This window comes from Neovison vison, chromosome 12 (genome assembly GCF_020171115.1).
Source record: "Neovison vison isolate M4711 chromosome 12, ASM_NN_V1, whole genome shotgun sequence".
Classification (NCBI taxonomy): domain Eukaryota; kingdom Metazoa; phylum Chordata; class Mammalia; order Carnivora; family Mustelidae; genus Neogale; species Neogale vison.
In genome coordinates, this window is record NC_058102.1 from 72,702,801 (window position 1) to 72,721,877 (window position 19,077).

At 37.2% G+C, this 19,077-nt stretch overlaps 1 protein-coding gene across 5 annotated transcripts in view; it reads left to right on the forward strand.

The window, feature by feature from the left end:
• ABCC9 (ATP binding cassette subfamily C member 9) overlaps positions 1–17,150 on the forward strand; it is a 138,107-nt gene extending 120,957 nt beyond the window's left edge. For all 5 annotated transcript variants that reach the window (XM_044227600.1, XM_044227602.1, XM_044227599.1 and 2 more), the window contains exons 35-40: positions 435–513; positions 3,271–3,379; positions 4,692–4,795; positions 7,687–7,820; positions 9,379–9,441; positions 14,430–17,150. In XM_044227600.1, coding sequence (XP_044083535.1) covers positions 435–513; positions 3,271–3,379; positions 4,692–4,795; positions 7,687–7,820; positions 9,379–9,441; positions 14,430–14,567 — 627 coding nt within the window. In that variant the 3' untranslated portion in view covers positions 14,568–17,150. The remainder of the gene's footprint in view (positions 1–434; positions 514–3,270; positions 3,380–4,691; positions 4,796–7,686; positions 7,821–9,378; positions 9,442–14,429) is intronic.
• The last annotated feature ends 1,927 nt before the right edge of the window (positions 17,151–19,077 follow it).

Genomic DNA, 19,077 nt, shown 5'->3' on the forward strand with positions numbered 1-19,077 from the left:
AGCTTTAGTCCCAAAATGATTCATTTTAGCTACTTTAAAAAGAGGAAGTGTGCAGAAAAAAATTGGAGTCCATCTACTTTTTGTTATAAAATCATCACTTCTAAGATAAAATTGAATACTTACTTATTAGGCCAACAAGATACTAAGTGCAAAAATTAAGCCGCGAAGGAAAAACACCACAGCCACATACAAATAAAAAGAGTTAGAATGAAATCATTGAAGATTTGTGAGGATTCTTTGTTTTTATCTTAATAATGATACATAAAGGACACTTAAGAAAAGAATGATAATTTATTACAACTATTTAAATAGATTACAGTTTCTCCATGACATCTTGTTGAAATTAAAAATATTTTTTGCCCATCTTCTGTTTCGTTGGTTTTTTTTTTTTTTTTTCTGAGTCCTTTTTTCTCTGAGTGACACTTGTTTTTTAGGTGGGCATCTGCGGTCGCACCGGCAGTGGAAAGTCCTCATTATCACTGGCTTTCTTCAGAATGGTGGATATATTTGATGGTAAGTTACTAACTAAATGTTCTCGTTGGCTATGTGGTGCTTTTCCTTAAAAAAAAAAAAAAAAAGTGAGACTTCAAGTTACCTAATCCTGCAGAAATAAAGAGCAAAGATTTATGAGGACTTTGCATCCTTCAACCCCTGGATTGAGGCAGGTATCCCATATCAACAGTCTAGAATTAAAGAATGAACACAGAATTGTTAATAAAATTATTAGCTCTAAACTTGGCTCCAGAGATTGTTGTTAACGAATTCTAATAAACGGATAAAATGAAAACAAAGCCACCCATTTTGAACAGCCATAGATGTAGGTGGCATTTCAAGAGGAAGGGAGAGAAAGGAAGACTGTCTTGCTTTGCTCAAACTAAAAACGCACCCATTTCCATCAAAGGAAAAAAAATGCAAGGAGATAAATAATCTGCACTATTAATTTTGGTGCATGACTCTTACCTTCATAACAAGGTTTAATGATGCGGAACATTTTGTGGGGTGGCAAACTGCTAAGGGCCAAGCACATGTTGACAGTATAAAAACATACTTATTCATCTACAGAATTATTAATAACGTGATTCATGGAAATAATTTAATCTTTGCTTTAGAAAAATATGTCACATTATTTAGTCTATCAAGTGGCCTATAAATAGCTGAGCCTGTAAACCGTCTTGAGTAGAAGGGGATCCAGCAATGTGCTTGGTCATCAGCTCAAGGACGTGCTTCCTATTATTATCTGAAATGATCGTGATGAGGATTCTAGTACTTCACATTTTTATTGTACCTGACAGTTTATGATATGTAATCTCTGCAACAGCTCTGTGAGGTGGAGGGGTCAGTTTATGAACAGACATGAACTACAGGAATCGCAATCTCCTTGGGGTTTGGATTCAGGAGCAGAGTAGGTAGGGATCAGCCGGTGGATTAGCAGGTTTCTCTTCCACAGCTAGTAATAATAAATAAAACACAGATATGTTTTTTTTTTTAAAGATTTTATTTATTTATTTGACAGAGAGAGATTACAAGTAGGCAGAGAGGCAGGCAGAGAGAGAGAGAGAGGAGGAAAAGGCTCCCTGCTGAGCAGAGAGCCTGATGCGGGGCTCGATCCCAGGATCCTGAGATCATGACCTGAGCCGAAGGCAGCGGCTTAACCCACTGAGCCACCCAGGCGCCCCAACACAGATATGTTTTTTAAGGACTTTCAGTGGATTTGCCTTAAGATTTTATTTATTTATTTATTTATTTGACAGACAGATCACAAGTAGGCAGAGAGGCAGGCAGAGAGAGAGAGGAGGAAACAGGCTCCCGCTGAGCAGAAAGCTCTATGCGGGGCTCATCCCAGGACCCTGGGATCATGACCTGAGCTGAAGGCAGAGGCTTTAACCCACTGAGCTACCCAGGCATCCCGGATTTGCCTTAGAAGCCAGTACATGATCCAAAGACAGTTGATTGACACTTTTCATTAAACAAACAAACAGACAAACCTGTGGTTGTAACTGAACATATTAGATTAGCCTGTTCTTTATGAATTCAGAAACATGCTGCCAGGCCCCATGTGGGCTATCAATGAGTGAGTCTCTTCTTTAGCATTAGGCTTTTAAGATTTTAATAGATAATGTGTTATTCCTGAAAGAAAGTTTAGCTGATCACTTTGTCTCCTCTTGAATCTAAATCTAGCTGGAAAAGGGGCTCCATTCTTTGTCTGGCCTGTTCATTTCATATGGCAGTTCTATCTTTGCACAAAGTGATGTGATAAAATAATCTAACAATTTATCAATTTGAGGAAAAGATATCAAGATGGCACAAATCTCAAATAAATCTAAATACAGTATGGAGAAATTAATTAAAATGTGATGTCTGGGCTCCTGGGTGACTCAGTTCATTAAGCCACTGCCTCAGGTCATGATCCCAGAGTCCCGGGATCAAGTCCCCCATCAGGCTCCCAACTCCATGGGAAGTCTGCTTCTCCCTCTCACCTTCTCCCTTCTCATGTTCTCTTTCTGTCTATCTCTCTCAAATAAATAAATAAAATCTTTTAAAAAACAAATAAAATTTGATATCTGTGTCATAGAATTTTCTTTTCTTTTTTAAAAAAATATTTTATTTATTTATTTAACAGAGAGAGAACGAGAGAGAGATCACAAGCAGTCAGAGAGAAAGGCAGAGAGAGAGGGGAAACAGGCTCCCTGCTGAGCATAGAGCCCAATGTGGGGCTCAACCCAGGACCCTGAGACCATGACCTGAACCGAAGGCAGGGGCTTAACCCACTGAGCCACCCAGGCTTCCTGTCATAGAATTTTCTTATTTGCAATGCACTGTCTTGTTCATCAATAAAAAAGAGTGAATAATTTAGAAAAAAATCACTGTCTTCAAGGAGTTTATATTCTAGTTGGGAGAGAGGGAGACAATTAAAAAAAGATAAGTAAATGTATATCAAGTACATTATGAAGGAAAATAAAACAGGGAACAAGGATAAATATTGGAAGGAAGAAGACCCATTAAGGAGAAAAAGTACTTTTGGTTTGTAGGAAACATGGAAACTGAATAAAAATTGAGAATCACTTTAAGAGAAAATACTTAAGAAAGAGAACACACCACTAAAATGTATATTTTTCATAGAAATGCATAATAATGTGTCTAATACTTAAATGGAAAGCTTTATCTTTTGAGTTTCAACCGTGAACTAGAAAGTACTTTCAATTTGTAAACAAATATTATTTTACTTTTGATTTTACTACAAGCCTGCATTTTTTTGTTTCTGCTTAACAGGAAAGATTGTCATTGATGGGATAGACATTTCAAAACTACCACTGCACACACTACGTTCTAGACTTTCGATCATTTTGCAAGATCCAATACTATTCAGTGGTTCTATTAGGTAGGTGATGTATTCAACAGAAACCTGAATGTCTCAGAGTTTAACTTTTGGCTCATGGGAGCGTTTTACTCAGAACTGTTTTTCAGGTAGGTGTGAATGACATTTTCAGGATGATACGATCAAATATTCTGGCCAACAGTTTGGTTTGGGAAACCCTAGAGTTGCTAAATTAACCGATAGAAGCCAGTCCTTTGTGTTTTTCCAGGAGCTCTGCTCTTTCAATTTGACTCCACAAGTCACTTTTTCCTCTGTCCTTGGGGCAGTGATTCTTGGCAGACATTTCTAAGGTGTTCTACCCTACAGATACCTGCCTCTTACTTATGTATCTGGCTTGGGTTTAGCAGATATTGAGTTTGGTTAACCCCTTGATTCCCCCATCCCTCATAATTTTTCTTTCAGCCAAAATTGCTTTTAAGGAGTTGCTACAATCTTCTCCATGCCTGGTTTATGGTTTCCTACAGGTTAAAAAAAAAAGAAAAAAAAAGGTATCTACTATCTGCTAAGTGCTTTAAATACTTGTCTCATTAAATCCTCAAAGCACGGCTCTAGTGTTATTACCCTCATATTACAGATAAGAATTTTGAACCTCAGAGAAGCTTTAACTTGTTTGAGTTCACGCACTTAGTAAGTGGTAGAACAGCAATTCCAAGGAAAGTTTGTCTGACTCTAAAGCGCACTGTGGCATTACGCAGCAGGTCAGGTCTCTCCTTGCACCCATCCTTTGTGCTCTCTTGCTCCCCTCCTCTACCTTAATTACAAAGAAGTATTGCCGCCTCTTTTTGTCTTGAAGAGAAAATGGCTGTAAGAGTGCTCAATATTCAGCTGTAAAAGTTAAATTTGGGGATGTATCCAGTTAGTTAGCAATGCCATAGTGAATGATGTGTCTGGTAGATTTATTACGAATACTACTATTGTGGTTGGTGCAGCATGGACTCTCTAAGCATTGCATGTTCTCCTATAATCACAGGTTCTGTAAAAACGCCTTGCTAGACACTATTCAAGTTACATTAAAGAGAGTATGAAAGTGGATAAATCCACATAATGAATTTTATCATGGCATATACAACATATTAATTTACTAACTGTATTTTCAGAAAACATTTTTCATAACATCATGTTCATCATTCATTTATTCAACCAACATGAATTGAATGCCTGCTCTATCCTGAGCACTGGTCTAGGTACTAGGGATATAGCAATAACCAAAACAAATGAGACTTATATTTTAAGGAAAGAGTAGCAATAAGCAAACATATGTAAAAATGCTTTTATTTTTATTTATTCACTGAATAACTTATTTTTTCCCCTGCAGATTTAATTTAGATCCAGAGTGTAAATGCACAGACGACAGACTCTGGGAAGCTCTAGAAATTGCTCAGCTGAAGAATATGGTCAAATCCCTACCAGGAGGTCTAGGTATATTTTCTAGAAAATACATTTATTTTTACATATGCAATTAATTTTACATATCTCTATAATTTATGCTAGAATCACATAATTCATGTTAAGTACCCTTATATTTAAAATAATCTCCAACACTCATTAGGACACTTCAAAATCTAATATTTTTTCATAGGATGCCAGAGGATGAAACCTATAACAAATTCTCTTCTATCTGAACACTCCAGAGTATTCCAGTTAATACCTTTAACTCTTCAGTCTTTTCACTTTAGTGGTACAGGTCATTTTAACTTGTTTTGTTTTATTTTACTTTTTTGGAGAGAGGGTGAAAGAGCAAGAATGGAGGAGGAAGGACAGGGGGAGACAGAGAATCTCAAGCAGGCTCAGCCAATAGCCCTGAGATCATGATCTGAACCAAAATCAAGAATGGGACACTTAGTGGACTGAGCCACCTAGACGCCCCAGTGATATATATAGGATATTTGAATCAGAATATTTCCCTGTGGTCATTCTCATGTGATTGACATGACCCCTGACCCACAGTAAATGGGGTAGAGGATCGAAGAGGCTACTAGGTTCAGAGTACTCCGTACCATGAAGGAGCAGGCAGTTTCTCCACATTGGCAGCCATTTTCTTTGTTGCCAGGAGGGACTATTGTTTATATTCATGTGGCATAATTTTGTGAAGACATTATTTTCTATACTTTGCTGCAGTGTTGGTTCAAGCCACCCATGTAAGGGATAAAACATGTACTCAGACAATCAGTGATCCAAATTTAGTCCAAGAGGTAGACAATTTCTGGCAAATAACTGATGATAGAATAAAACAACAATAAGGAAAGAATATAATTAACAAAACACCAGACGGGCACCTGGGTGTCTCAGTCGGTTAAGCATCTGCTTCATCTCAGATCATGATCCCAGGGTCCTGGGATCAAGCCCTGTTTTGGGCTCCCTGCTCAGTGAGGACCCTGCTTCTCCCTCTCTCTCTGCTTGGGCTCCCATGCTTGTGCTCTCTCCCTCTCTCCCTCACTCGCTCTCACTCTGTCTCAAATAAACAAATAAAATCTTAAAAACAAAACAAAACCAGAAACTGCACCATGTAATCTTTAATTCATAAAAATGGTGACTATATGTAATTTGGGACTTTTGCTTCCTTGAATCTAAACTTATTTAAGAAAGCAGTCAGAAAGTAAGAGTTGGTTGAAATTTTGATTTAATATATAACATGTAGTTGCAATCTTGTTTTGTTCTGGCATCTGAAAAAAAAATCAGCCCACAAAATACACCGTGTTTATTTGGGAAGGAGGACCTACACAAAAACAATACTTTTTATGATTTTAATTAAGTCCCAAGGGAAAGGCATCCCACAAACAGAAATTCAGATAGCATTTCTTTAAAGATAGTTTTAACAACTTCATAGTGTTAGGTTGTGGGAGCAATTCCAGGGATCTGAATGAACTTTCCCTTTGTAATTTTGATGTATTGCATGGTGAGCCAAGCAAGTCTACTTGAGAAGTTGATAATGCATATAGACCCTTCTCCGGTGGTATTTAGACACACCTTTAGTAGTTAGGAATATAGGCAATCATGACTCTGTAGTCTTCTTCACTCACATGAAAGATGTATGCACCTATTTTGAATCATGGGCACAGAGTTCAAGCGTTACGGTGTAGCGTAAACAATAGAGGATTGTATTTACACTATGTAATTGAATGTTTATGTTCGCTGTTTTCACAAAGATTACATCAATTGTTTGATAAAGATCTGGTTCATACCAGTTCTGGTGAAGAACATCTATCATCTCTCGCACCCTCCTTATTTATTATGTAAACTTAAAAATTTAGAGAACAAAGGCATAACACCCAAGGATGAAAAATTCCAAGAATTTGATGCAATGAGAAAATATAAAATAGAGATTTATGACTCTACTAGAAGTGTTAAAGAGGTATTTTGAAAACAGAATTTATCTTAAACTGACAATAAGACAGCTTACAAAATGTGGACGGAAACCAAAAAAGAAAAAGAAAATGATAGTGAGGATCTAACATTCATTTATCCATCCAATAATGTTTTATTCAGCTGCTGTGTCAGATACCAAGTGCTGAGGATACAATGACAAACAAAAACAAACCCAGTCCTTAACCATATGGAACTGACAGTCCAGTGGGATGGTATAATGAAAAAAGAAATGGACACTGGGGTCAAGAATGTTGTTTCTTTTTTTTTCTTCTTCTTTCTCTCTTTTTAAAATATTTTATTTATTTATTTGACACACACACAGAGAGAGAGAGAGAGAGAGAGAGATCAACAAGTAAGCAAAGAGGCAGACACAGAGAGAGATGAGGAAGCAGGCTCCCTGCTGAGCAGAGAACCCGATGTGGGGCTTGATCCCAGGACTCTGAGATCATGACCCAAGCACCATGTAATCTTTAATTCATAAAAATGGCATTCATAAGGCAGAGGCTTAACCCACTGAGCCACCCAGGCACCTCAAGAGTGTTCTGTTTCTTATTGAGTTCTACTGTAAATTACCTGTGTGATCATGGCCAAGCCACTTCATTTCTCTGGGTCTCAGATAATTATATTAAGTAGTGTCCTTAGAAAATTATATTAAATAATTAAAAAGCTCTCAGGTCTTCCATTCTTCAAAATACTTACCAGTATTTTATATCCTGCTATAAGGATATAAAGATATTCACCACCTTTTGCCAAAATTAGGATGGCCCAGGTTCATCTTCATTTTCCTGAAGTAAAAATTCTTTTCACCTTTCCAGTATGAAATCTTCGCAACAGTACACTAAGATCCCCCGTTCTCTTGTAGGACATTCCTATTTTTCCCTACTCTGCTCAAGGAAAATGTTAACAACATTTTAGTGAAATGCTCGCTTCTCTCTCTGATGTAGATGCAGTTGTCACCGAAGGTGGGGAGAACTTCAGCGTTGGACAGAGACAGCTGTTCTGCCTTGCTCGGGCCTTTGTCCGCAAGAGCAGCATTCTCATCATGGATGAAGCTACGGCTTCCATTGACATGGCCACGGTGAGTGCATTGAAGAGCTGGGGAAATGCACATGAAAATGACAACTCACTTTTTCCTGATTGAGTTCGAAGTCCCTAGTGCTATTGTTTTCAGTGTCTTCTCATTCATCTCTTTAATTAACTGATGATAGCACATTGAGAATTATAGTAAAGGAGACATGACAGTCTACTGCCAGTAAAATGAAATAAATTGGCTATCACTTTTTGATAAATTCTTAAGGCAGTAAAATTCCAGTGCTCAGTTGACTTGAGTACTATATTGTATTCAAGCATTCAAGTCTTACGCCATGGAAGTGATAAAATGATGTATGCAAGATCTTCATTTAATAGAAATTGCTAACAAAAATCAAACATTATTTTCTTAAGCAAGTTGAAGAAGGCTTCATTAGAACTAATAATGATCTTCTCAGTGTTCATGGTAACAAGCCAGAACTTTGTCTTTGAAAGAATTATTTAAAACTGTTAAATACGCCAAGAAGGATCTATCTAGAAGGCTGTGACTGAGTGGAGAAAATGTCACATTAAACCACAAACTGTATGCACTAGCAATTAATGGTGTTCTTACACAAGTTAACTTGATATTAAAAGTTTGGCATCAGAAAGGACAAAAATAGAAACATCCACAAACATGATTTCTCTTGCTGCACACTCTAGATTGGGTAAAAAAAAATCCAAAAAAGTGAAAGTTTCAGGATTATTAACAGCCCAATTATTTATGGAGATGCTAATTTTACATAATTTCTTTCTACTAAGACTAATCAGTTATACAATGTTATATATCCTTCTCAAAGTTCATGGAATTTAAAGTAATAAAATAATTTCTAATTAAGCCAATTCACTAAAAAAGAATAACTACATCAGAATTAGTATTAATTGCTAAGGATTTACAATATTGCGGGTTATTATAATACAGTCTCAGTGGAGATGAGAAAGGGGGAAGAATGAATTAATTGGCAATAAACCACTTCACAGGAAGGAAGTCTTTACATTAAGACTTGGGAATCAAGTTTTCTTCTGAGAGAGAGAGAGAGCATGAGTCTTTATCCAGAACATCTTTCAAAATATAACGATAACAACAGTTTGTGAATGAGATAAAAATGGTTTTTGCCCGGATGGTTCTTTTATGAGTCAAAATCCAAATTTAGGGCATGTGTTTTATTTCTTCCCTTTTCTGACCCGAAGTTAACGCCATTTTAGAGTTTTATTAGTTTTGAATACATACTGTTTGTGGCATACTTTAAGTGAGCATTTCCATGACATTTAATTTCATTTTCCCCTTTCAGTTCCCTGGTAACAAATCTATCAGTCATAGATAGATTGATCACTAAGTTTTATTTGCCTTTTGAAGACTCATATCGAGCCCAGCAGAAGCTTGCTGTGGGGACTGCTCCATGTGGCACCTTCCAGAGAAGACAGGAGCTAGGAGTTCTCAGAAGGGATGGGACCTGGGTGGGGAGTGGGAGGAGGCAGGGGTGCAGTCTTTGCTCTCAGGGACAAAATAGTATGGTGAGAAAAAGGAGTCCAGAGAAAATTCAGACTTTATTTATTTATTTTGGCAGGAAAACATTTTGCAGAAAGTGGTAATGACAGCTTTTGCAGACCGCACCGTTGTTACAATAGCTGTAAGTATTGGACACAGGGCTGATTTCCTCCTCTTTGGTTTTTGTTCTAAGATTCAATAATCTTTATTCTGGGGCAATTCAAGTATACATATGTTGGATTATGTATCTCTCTGCCAATGCTTCTGCATCTGTGCAAAAGAAAAAAATGAAATAATAGCTACAAAAACAGCTATACTCCAAAAGACTTTATACTGTTTTTTTTCCCCAAGCTGTTCTACCTAGCTTCCCTGATTTACATTGATAGGATATCCTAAATCGAAGGATTCCAGCAGGAATGTCTGTGGGCTTTTTTTTCCCTACCAGATTTAGTTGGTAGTTCATATGGGATAATTCTCTTTTCAATAATATAATCATCTGATGAGCTGTTTCAGAAGCAAAATTCTTCAACATGACTACCAGCTCTGCTACCACTTACACTCAATTTCTGTTCCTATTCACGTAAATGTTTAAAAAAAATGACATCACAGCTGAGGCAGATACATTCTCTGAGCACCAATCCAACTGAAGAATTGCCCAAACCTTTGTATTTGTAATCCCTTAATTACAGTAGGCCGTGGTTTCTTCTCTTTGCAGATGGAAGGATTCTTGTTTACATTCAGGCTTAATGTTTAACAAGAACTTTTTTAAATGAGTCACCTGGACATTTTCCCTCTTGCTGATTCTTGTCTTTCCATTTCTCTTTTCTCTCCAGCACCGTGTCTCTTCTATTTTGGATTCAGGTCTTGTTTTAGTCTTCTCTGAGGGTATCTTAGTGGAGTGTGATACTGTTCCAAATTTGCTCGCCCACAAGAATGGCCTCTTTTCCACTTTGGTGATGACCAACAAGTAGACCGTCATCAGCTACTCTGCCAACTGTCCCATTCTCTGGTAGTTATCTTAAGGGAACCCTCTCAGCCAGGCAGAGCTAATGCAATGACTAAAGGGGGTGGTGGGGTGAGGGAGCGACATACATGGTATTCTCACATAAATCAGCTCAACCAGCTGCTTCAGTTACGTCCAATATGGAATGAGACGCATGCATACTTTTCTTACATGTATAGGCGAGAGAGGATTTACCGAAACCCAAGAACCAGATTTATCTCTGTTAAGACAGAGGACCTTAAGTAAACCAATTTCACTCTTTTGGGGGGGATATGTTGTATGTGTCCTTAAAAATACTGTACCTGTTCTTTACCTGTCCTGAAAATTGCATTTTTTCAATTTACAGAATTATTTAGGTTTAACTGTTGAATACTGGAACCTATGCATGGAGTGCTGCCTTATGCTTTCATTTTTGTGAATGATGCATGGAGAAAGAGCACCCTTGGAAGTGCAACTTTTTTAAAGTGGCAGGAAATGATTCCCATCAGGGCCCACCTTAAGCCACTTTTCTCCCACTTTCCAAAAAACTGCTCTGGAGGAGTTACCAGATTAAGTCATTCATCCTAGACTGTGAATGATTTAATGGGTGAGAGAATTGGTTAACTTGAAACAACAGTTCTCTAATATTTTCAAGAATTTTCTCACTGGAAAAGGTAGGGAGATATTTGGGGGAGGGGAGGAGAACGAACAGGTAAAGTGGGAGAGAAGCAGACCTTCGTCTACTGAAAAGACTAATTTTCTCTCTACTCAAAAGACTAGTTTTCTATCTTCTGCATGAAGCATGGTATTGTTGAGTGGCCCCATTTAGTTTATACCTGGAAGATTGCTTGAGCATAATTTGTATTTTTAACCAAAAAATTATGTTCTCTTTCTTGTCCACCATTCACTGGACACTCTTCCTAGACCTCTGTATCTTCCACTCATTATTCATTTCAAGACCATTGATATGGGGGTGACCACTAGGATACTTCCCCATGGGAAAACAGAAAGCTGTGGGTAGGATGAATTACAAGGCTCTTAACAGAGAGGGAGCACCAGCAGCCTGTGGTAGAGACCTTGTAGAAGGATTCTCAGCTCTGTTAAACAGTAACTGTTCTTTCTTCCCTGCTAAAAACTATTTTGTTAATTTTGTTAACTACAACTGAAAATTGTGAAAGAACTTGAAAAGATAACTTTCTCTGGCTTCTTAAAGGATGTCTTAGTGCACCAAAACAGTGCATGGCATTTATTTATGAAAGTGATTTTTTTCTACTTACAATTGATTAGATTAATTTCTCTAGAGTATTTTGAAAATTGCATCAGTGCCCTTATAATTGACACTACACTTTCTCAAGCAAAAAAATAATGTGGATTAATGGAATAAGCACCACATATATTCCTTTCTATTAGCCAAGATTTTTCCATATTTTTCTTTTTCTTTTCTTTTCTTTCTTTCTTTCTTTCTTTTTTTTTTTTTTTTTTTAGATTTTATTTATTTATTTGACAGAGAGAGACACAACAGAAAGAGGGAGCACAGGCAGGGGAGTGGGAGAGGGAAAAGCAGACTACCTGCCAAGCAGGGAGCCTGATGCAGGGCTCGATCCCAGGAGCCTGGGATGGTGACCCAAGCCCAAGGTCGATGCTTAATGACTGAGCCACCCAGGCGCCCCTTTATTTTTATTTCTTAAATAAACATTATTTTAGTATAATAAGGCAATGTTTATAACATTCTATTTAGGGATTTAGAGGCCAGATTCTTTTTTTAGCATCATGATATGGTTATTGAAGAATTAATCTTTTTTGGAGGGAAAATATACAACAGATATTAAACAGTTTATTAACCTTAAGTTTATTTTTTTTTCTAAATGCATGGGTATACAAGTGACTCTGGTCTTCTCTCAAAGATAAACATTATCCTGCAAATTTGGCAATTCATAAATATATATCATTCATTACCAATATTCAGTGGATGATAGGTTCATCTAAGGATGTTGGAAATAGTGGTACATGTTCTGGGCTGGCATCTTTATTATCCTCCATGTATGTCTTACTTTTCTCCTGTAGTTGTCCCAGCTGTGACTGTTTGCTTTTCTGAAAGCATAAGCATTGAGACTACCCCATCACGTGGCCCAGGGCAGGTGATAGGCTAGGGATGGCTTTAGATTGGACTCTCAGTTATTAGGAGAAAGGACTTCAGAAAACTGTATCAAATTAACAGATGATATTTTGGGGCTTGGCACTTCCATCAGCATGCTGAGATTTTGACCTGCATAGTCCAGGTCCAATATGGTCGCCCAGAACCAAATGTGGCTACTGAGCACTTAAAATGAAGGTAGTCCAAATTAAGACATGTAAGTATGAAATACACACTGGATTTCGAAGATCTGGTACTAATAGAAAAATTTAAGAGATACCATTACTGATTTTTGTATTGGTCATATATTCAAATACTCAAGTATATTGGGTTAAAATATATTATCAAAATGGATTTCATGGGGTATCTAGCTGGCTCAGTCGTAGAGCATATGACTTCATCTCAGGGTCATGAATTCAAGCCCCACATTGAGCATGGAGCTTATGTTAAAAAAAAAAAAATCAACTGGATTTAATATAACTTAGCCTAGATTTCACCTGTTTATTTGTGCCTTGAAGCTGTGGATTTAAGAAATTTAAAATTACCCGTGTCTCACATTGGTGATTCACATTACATTTCTATTGCACAGCACCTATCTTACCAAGAGAAGTAAAACGACCCATGACACAGATTTTTCCCTTGTAAATTTTAAAAATAAAAAATAAGAGTAGCTGACATTTAGTATGTGCTTGTATGAGTCAGACAAGGTGCTGAGTTCTTTTTACGTGGATCACCTCATCTGACCCCCACCCCCATCCTGAGAGGCAGGTACTATATTCATATCATCATTTTATAGATGTGGAACTTGAGGCATACAAAGTTGAGTTTGCTGATCAGGATTGCACAACCACACAGGCGGGGAGAATACCCGTCAAGCAGAATACCCGCCCAGTGTCCCCTAAAGCCTGTGCTCTTAACCTTAACGCTAATAACGGGAGGTGAGCCACCCTTGAAAGCAGCAGACACTCCCTACAAAGGAATCTGATGGCAGGCGGAAATATCTCGTTTTGAAGTTAATAAGCCTGATTTTATGTTGGTTCTGCTACTTATTACCTATGCGATCTCCTGTTTTTGCTTTTCCTCTGTGAGCCACTATGGTCTTGCGCTTAAAGCAGAGAAACACTCACATTTGAGGAATGTTTAACGATGAGCAAGCACGTGCATGGAAAACCTAATGTATAATATATGGTCAATAGGTGGTAGCTTTTTTTTATTATTAATTACCAATCCCAAAGCTTCTCTCCAAAGGGTACCAGGTGGAAAGTGAGCACAAGTGTGTGGCAATGCTCTCCAAAGACTGCGAGCTGGCGTGTCTAACGTCCTGGATAAGTCATTCTAACACTGCACGCCTGAATGGCCTTCCCCAAAGTGTGTTTGCAGAATTGAACCACCGTCCAAGGCTCTTCAGGTTGTGCGTTGGACCACGAATTAGTTGATTCTACCCAAGAGATAATTTTAGTCTAGGTTAAACTGTAACATAACTGTATCATGATGGGTCTTCCTTTTTTTTTTTTTTTTTTTAAAGATTTTATTTATTTATTTGAGAGAGACAGACAGTGAGAGAGAGCATGAGCGAGGAGAAGGTCAGAGAGCGAAGCAGACTCCCCATGGAGCTGGGAGCCCGATGTGGGACTCGATCCCGGGACTCCAGGATCACGCCCTGAGCCGAAGGCAGTCGTCCAACCAACTGCGCCACCCAGGCGTCCCATGATGGGTCTTCTTATCAATTAATTATTTGACAAACAAAATTAGCCTCCTCACACGTCCATTAAAGTGCTGAAACTCCTCTATTATTTCACTCAATTTAACATATCCAAGACCCAGTCACACTCATCAGTATTTAAACCAATGTACATAATGATATGTTAAATAAGACAGAAAGAGAGGCTGTGCTTCTGTTTTAGTACCTCCTAGCACCCCAAGATAAATAATCAGTGAGACATGCCTATTCCATTGCTTTGGCTCATGAAATTTGTAACAAGTACCTGTATTTTTTTTTTTTTTTCACTTGCAGCATCGGGTTCACACTATCCTGACGGCAGACCTGGTTATTGTGATGAAGCGAGGAAATATTTTAGAATATGACACTCCAGAAAGCCTCTTGGCTAGGGAAGATGGAGTTTTTGCTTCTTTTGTTCGGGCAGACATGTGAAGGGATGTCTTAAACCAATACATGGATTTAAAATAATGCAGCCATAACCTATTTAATGAATCATCAACTTGACCTTCAAAACGTGGCATCTTAAATTTTTACACTTTTGTAAAGCATATTTGTTGTGTTAGGGGACTTTGTAATTAACTACAATGTCACTTTACCCATGAATACTGTATTTCCTATGTTGATATTTCTTTTTTGTTTGTTTCCCAAGATCTTAATGCTTAATATGCTCATTACTGATAATCTTTCTAATGATTAAACCCTTTACCTTTAAGAATAACAGACTGTATTAAAACATGTAAGTTACTTTAAGTGGTAAGTCAACAGCTGTAATTTCTCATATTTTTAAGGCTGGTAAATATCTCTCAGGCATGGAAATCACCATGAGTATTCAGTATGTTTATTCTCTTATTTATAAAAATATGTTTTCCATTTTGTTGGTATCCCCAGATGTTATTGGAAGAGAATTAAGAGGACAGGTTTTCTAATCAGTGAGAAAATAAAACACACAAGTCCGCTATCAACTGGATGAGAATATTTGGTGTTCATTACCATTCGTAGTAATAGTGATGCTTCAACAGTCTCTCTTCCTCATCTAAATTGTTTCCTGTTACCAAGAAGTCATTTATGGTAGCTTTGAGAAGTCAGTGCCTTAACCAGAAAGATCATGGAAAGAGTTTGGGTATTTGAAAAATTAGACTCAAGTTTCCATTTTTACCTCTCTAGTCAGGAGAGAGTTCCTAAGGTATTAGGAATGATGTGCTTTTTCCGGACTAAAGTTCAAAGAGCAAATACGTTCAGTCCTTCTGCGACAGGCCAACTAAAGCTCTCTATGATTTAATTCACCAACAAATGTGGTTATGATCCTGAGCCCTAAAATTCCACATTATGCAAGATTCAGGAGCACAGGCAAGTGGTCTCATTTGCTTCGATAAATATATATGAAACAAGTGTTTATTTCAAGGTGGAAGAGTTTACTTCTTTTTGACATTTCTGCCCAGTGGTGTCACACATGTATCCACTTGGTACTGCTCTAATGTTAATGCACATGTAAAAAGTGAATCAAAATGTTACTCTAATTTTAAAGTGTGTGTTAAGAGTGCATCAAATATGGATGGAATATTAGTGTTCTGTTTGCTTATAAATAAATTTTAAAATACTCAAAGTTACCTGCACTGTCACACTAAACAGTCCAAGCTCTCTACTACAGTTCTGTGCCCATCTAGTATAAAATATAATGGATTTTCGTATGAAGATCACGTGCATTGCTAGATTTTGAAGAATTGTGATTGATAGAAAAAGAGAATTTGTGCTCCCTCCCTGTAGTTTTTACGTTCAGTTGATTGTATTGTGTATTCGCTCTTGGGAAATTTGTAATACTTGTTGAATGGCATATATGACTGGGTCTTCCCCTGAATATAGAGTCCCAGTGTTTACCCAAAATAAGTTCCATAAGGATGGACAGACATGTTCTGTGTCATTTAGTGTGAATTGACACCTGTGTAAATATAAAACCTCATTGAGAAAAATCCTCTTAATGTTTTCAAAGCTAAACAAAACAGAATCAATAACTATTAAATCAATCTTGAAAATATTTTCTGAAAATTCTACCAACCTCCCTCAAAGTATTCCTGGCAAGGAAATGTTTTGTAAGGCTGCATTTATATGAGGCTTTCTATCAACTTACATCTCATTCTCACAGAGAAATGGGGATTTACCCATAAGAGCAACCCCTCACCATATTTGTAAATTATACCACTCTACAGAAATGTCTACAGAAGTATAGCTAATGATGCTAAACTAAGAATCACATAAATCATTCTGACACCCAAGTGGTCACTAGTTCCCTTGTAACTTTTAGTCACTTAAGTTGAGTGTTTAATTGTTTCCAAAACAGAACTGACTGAATAAAGTCAGGAATAACTTTTTTAATTGTTTAATCATCTATTATGTTTCACATATATATATACACACACATATATATAATGTTATATTGAATACAGAAATATCTCAGCTTGAAATAATTTTTTACTAAATAGGTACATATCTATAAAAGATGAGCCTTAACCAAATCAAATTTTATACTCCCCAATTTTACACTTAATTAACCAAAATCAGCTTTAGAAATTTTAAATCCTTAATGTTTGTTAAAAGCAATAAATGCATAAAGATTTATATGAAAAGTAACAAGTTTACTGATATCACTGTGAGGTTTTTAAAAAATCTATCTTAAAGGACTGTGCATCCTTTATTTTTGTGCTACTACTCATGATCCATTTAAAAGTCAGCTTAGCTCTAAATGGGATACCAGAAGACTGGTATTAGAGATCACATAACTGATGTTTGAGATCTGGGACCATGTCTCTTTGTCTTTATGTTCTTTGCATTTTATACAAGTGTCTAGCCCACAGTAAGCCCTTAAATAAGTGTAGTATATTGATCCACTGATTAGTCCCACCACTAGCCATGGGCCTGAAACTCTGGGTTATTCTCTTCACTTCTTGTGTTATGTTTATTCTACCATGAAAATATACTGGCTTGGTATTATATAATAAATTACTCTTTCTCTTTGCTTGACTAAATAAGGTTATTATTCTTTCACTTATAATCTCATTGGGTATCAACCAGGATGATCAATAGTTGTAAATCGATAACAGCCTGCTCTGATAATTTTGTTTCACATTTTCCACTTGTCCTGCACTTCATTACTCTTATATATTGGTTCTGTGTGGAAGTTGCCATTAACTGAAACAGCTGTATCAATAAATTTTTGACATCTCTAATTCAATAGCAGGATGTCTGGACTTTCCCCTAAGGTTTATTGATAAATTTTTATGGTTATCTTCCAATATAACTTTTATCACTTATTTTGTACTTTACTTTTTGGACTTCTGTGATTTGTAGTACCATGATAATTCACTTACTGACCCATTATCTAAAGTTAAATGCAATCTTCTCATCTTAGCATTTTAGCATAAGAAACAGTAGTCAAGAGGATGTGTTCTGTGACTTACATTTATTTTTTTCTTGAATAACTATACATCATTCCCAATAGCAGTAAGGTGCGCCTGGCTCAAACTTTCCAGTGAAAGGACTTGTCCATGTATTTCTAGCAAGTGTCTCCAGATGAGATTCATAACTATCCAAGTCTGGGAATCACTGGTCTACCTCAGTTATCATGCAGTCTTCTTTGATACGATAACATGGAGCCACAGAATACTGAGGTGATTTTCACTTGCTCCCTCTCTTTCCTGACATTACCATCTATCTTCTAGATTGCTAAAATGGGTCTCTCAGTGTCACTGAGTGAACCCTTAGTTCCATGGTAAAGGAAACGTAGAGGTAAATAAACTGAATCTTCCCTGAGAAGATTTACACTGGGATTCTGAATGCTATTTCCTTTTGTTTTGTGGTTTAATCACTAATACGGAATTTAAGGGGGAAATGTCTTCACAAAGATGCAAAGCCTTTATCCCCCACATGTAAATTAGCTATCGAATTATTTGTACATTATTCCACTAAATTTGGGGTCATATTTGCAAATGTTTACAGTCCATAAATGTGAGCACGTTGGGTAGGTTTCACTGTTGATGTCTCACAATATGGAAAGAAGGTAAGTTATCTGATGATTATTCCCCTTTTCACCTTCAGCTTTTTTTTTTTCTACAGGTGTTGTTATCATTGCTGATATGTGAAGGTTGATATATTCATTCTATATATCTACTATATAAGATTTAAATTAGTTCTGGGGCGCCTGGGTGGCTCAGTAAGTTAAAGCCTCTGCCTTTGGCTCAGGTTATGATCCCAGGGTCCTGGGACAGAGACTGGCATCGGCATCGGCATCAGGCTCTCTGCTCAGCAGGGAGCCTGCTTCCCTTCCTCTCTCTATCTGTCTGGTTCTCAGCCTACTTGTGATCTCAGTCTGTCAAATAAATAAACAAAATCTTTTTTAAAAAATGAGTTCTTTTTTGGGGTAAATGAGGGGCTCAGTCTGTTAAGCATCTGACTTCTGACTTGGGCTCAGGTAGTAATCTTTGGGCCGTGGGATCAAGCCCTGTATCGGGCTCCTCACTCAGCGTGGAGTCTGCTTGTCCATCTTCCTCTACCTCTGCCTCTCCCCCACCTCAGGCTCTCCCTCTCAAATAAATAAATAATTTCTTTTTCTATGGGTAGTAGCAAATTTCCCTTAGCCATTCATGCTATGATCACCAATGTCCTCTTTCTAAATTGACAAAGTCAAGGGAATCATACCTGGCTACCTGACTAAATAAGTTAATTGGCTCCAAGAGGAATGCTCTCTATGAACTTTGTGCCACCAACTATCACAGATCATTTGCAATTATACACTACACACTAATGGCAAAGAGCTTTGTTTTCTGACCATTATTTTTATCACTTAATCTGCCCACCATATAAGTAATGTGTTCAGAAGCAGCGACAATATAACACTGTTTAATGCCACTTCATTCTCATTTTTCTCTTAGAGCTACACTATGCACTATTT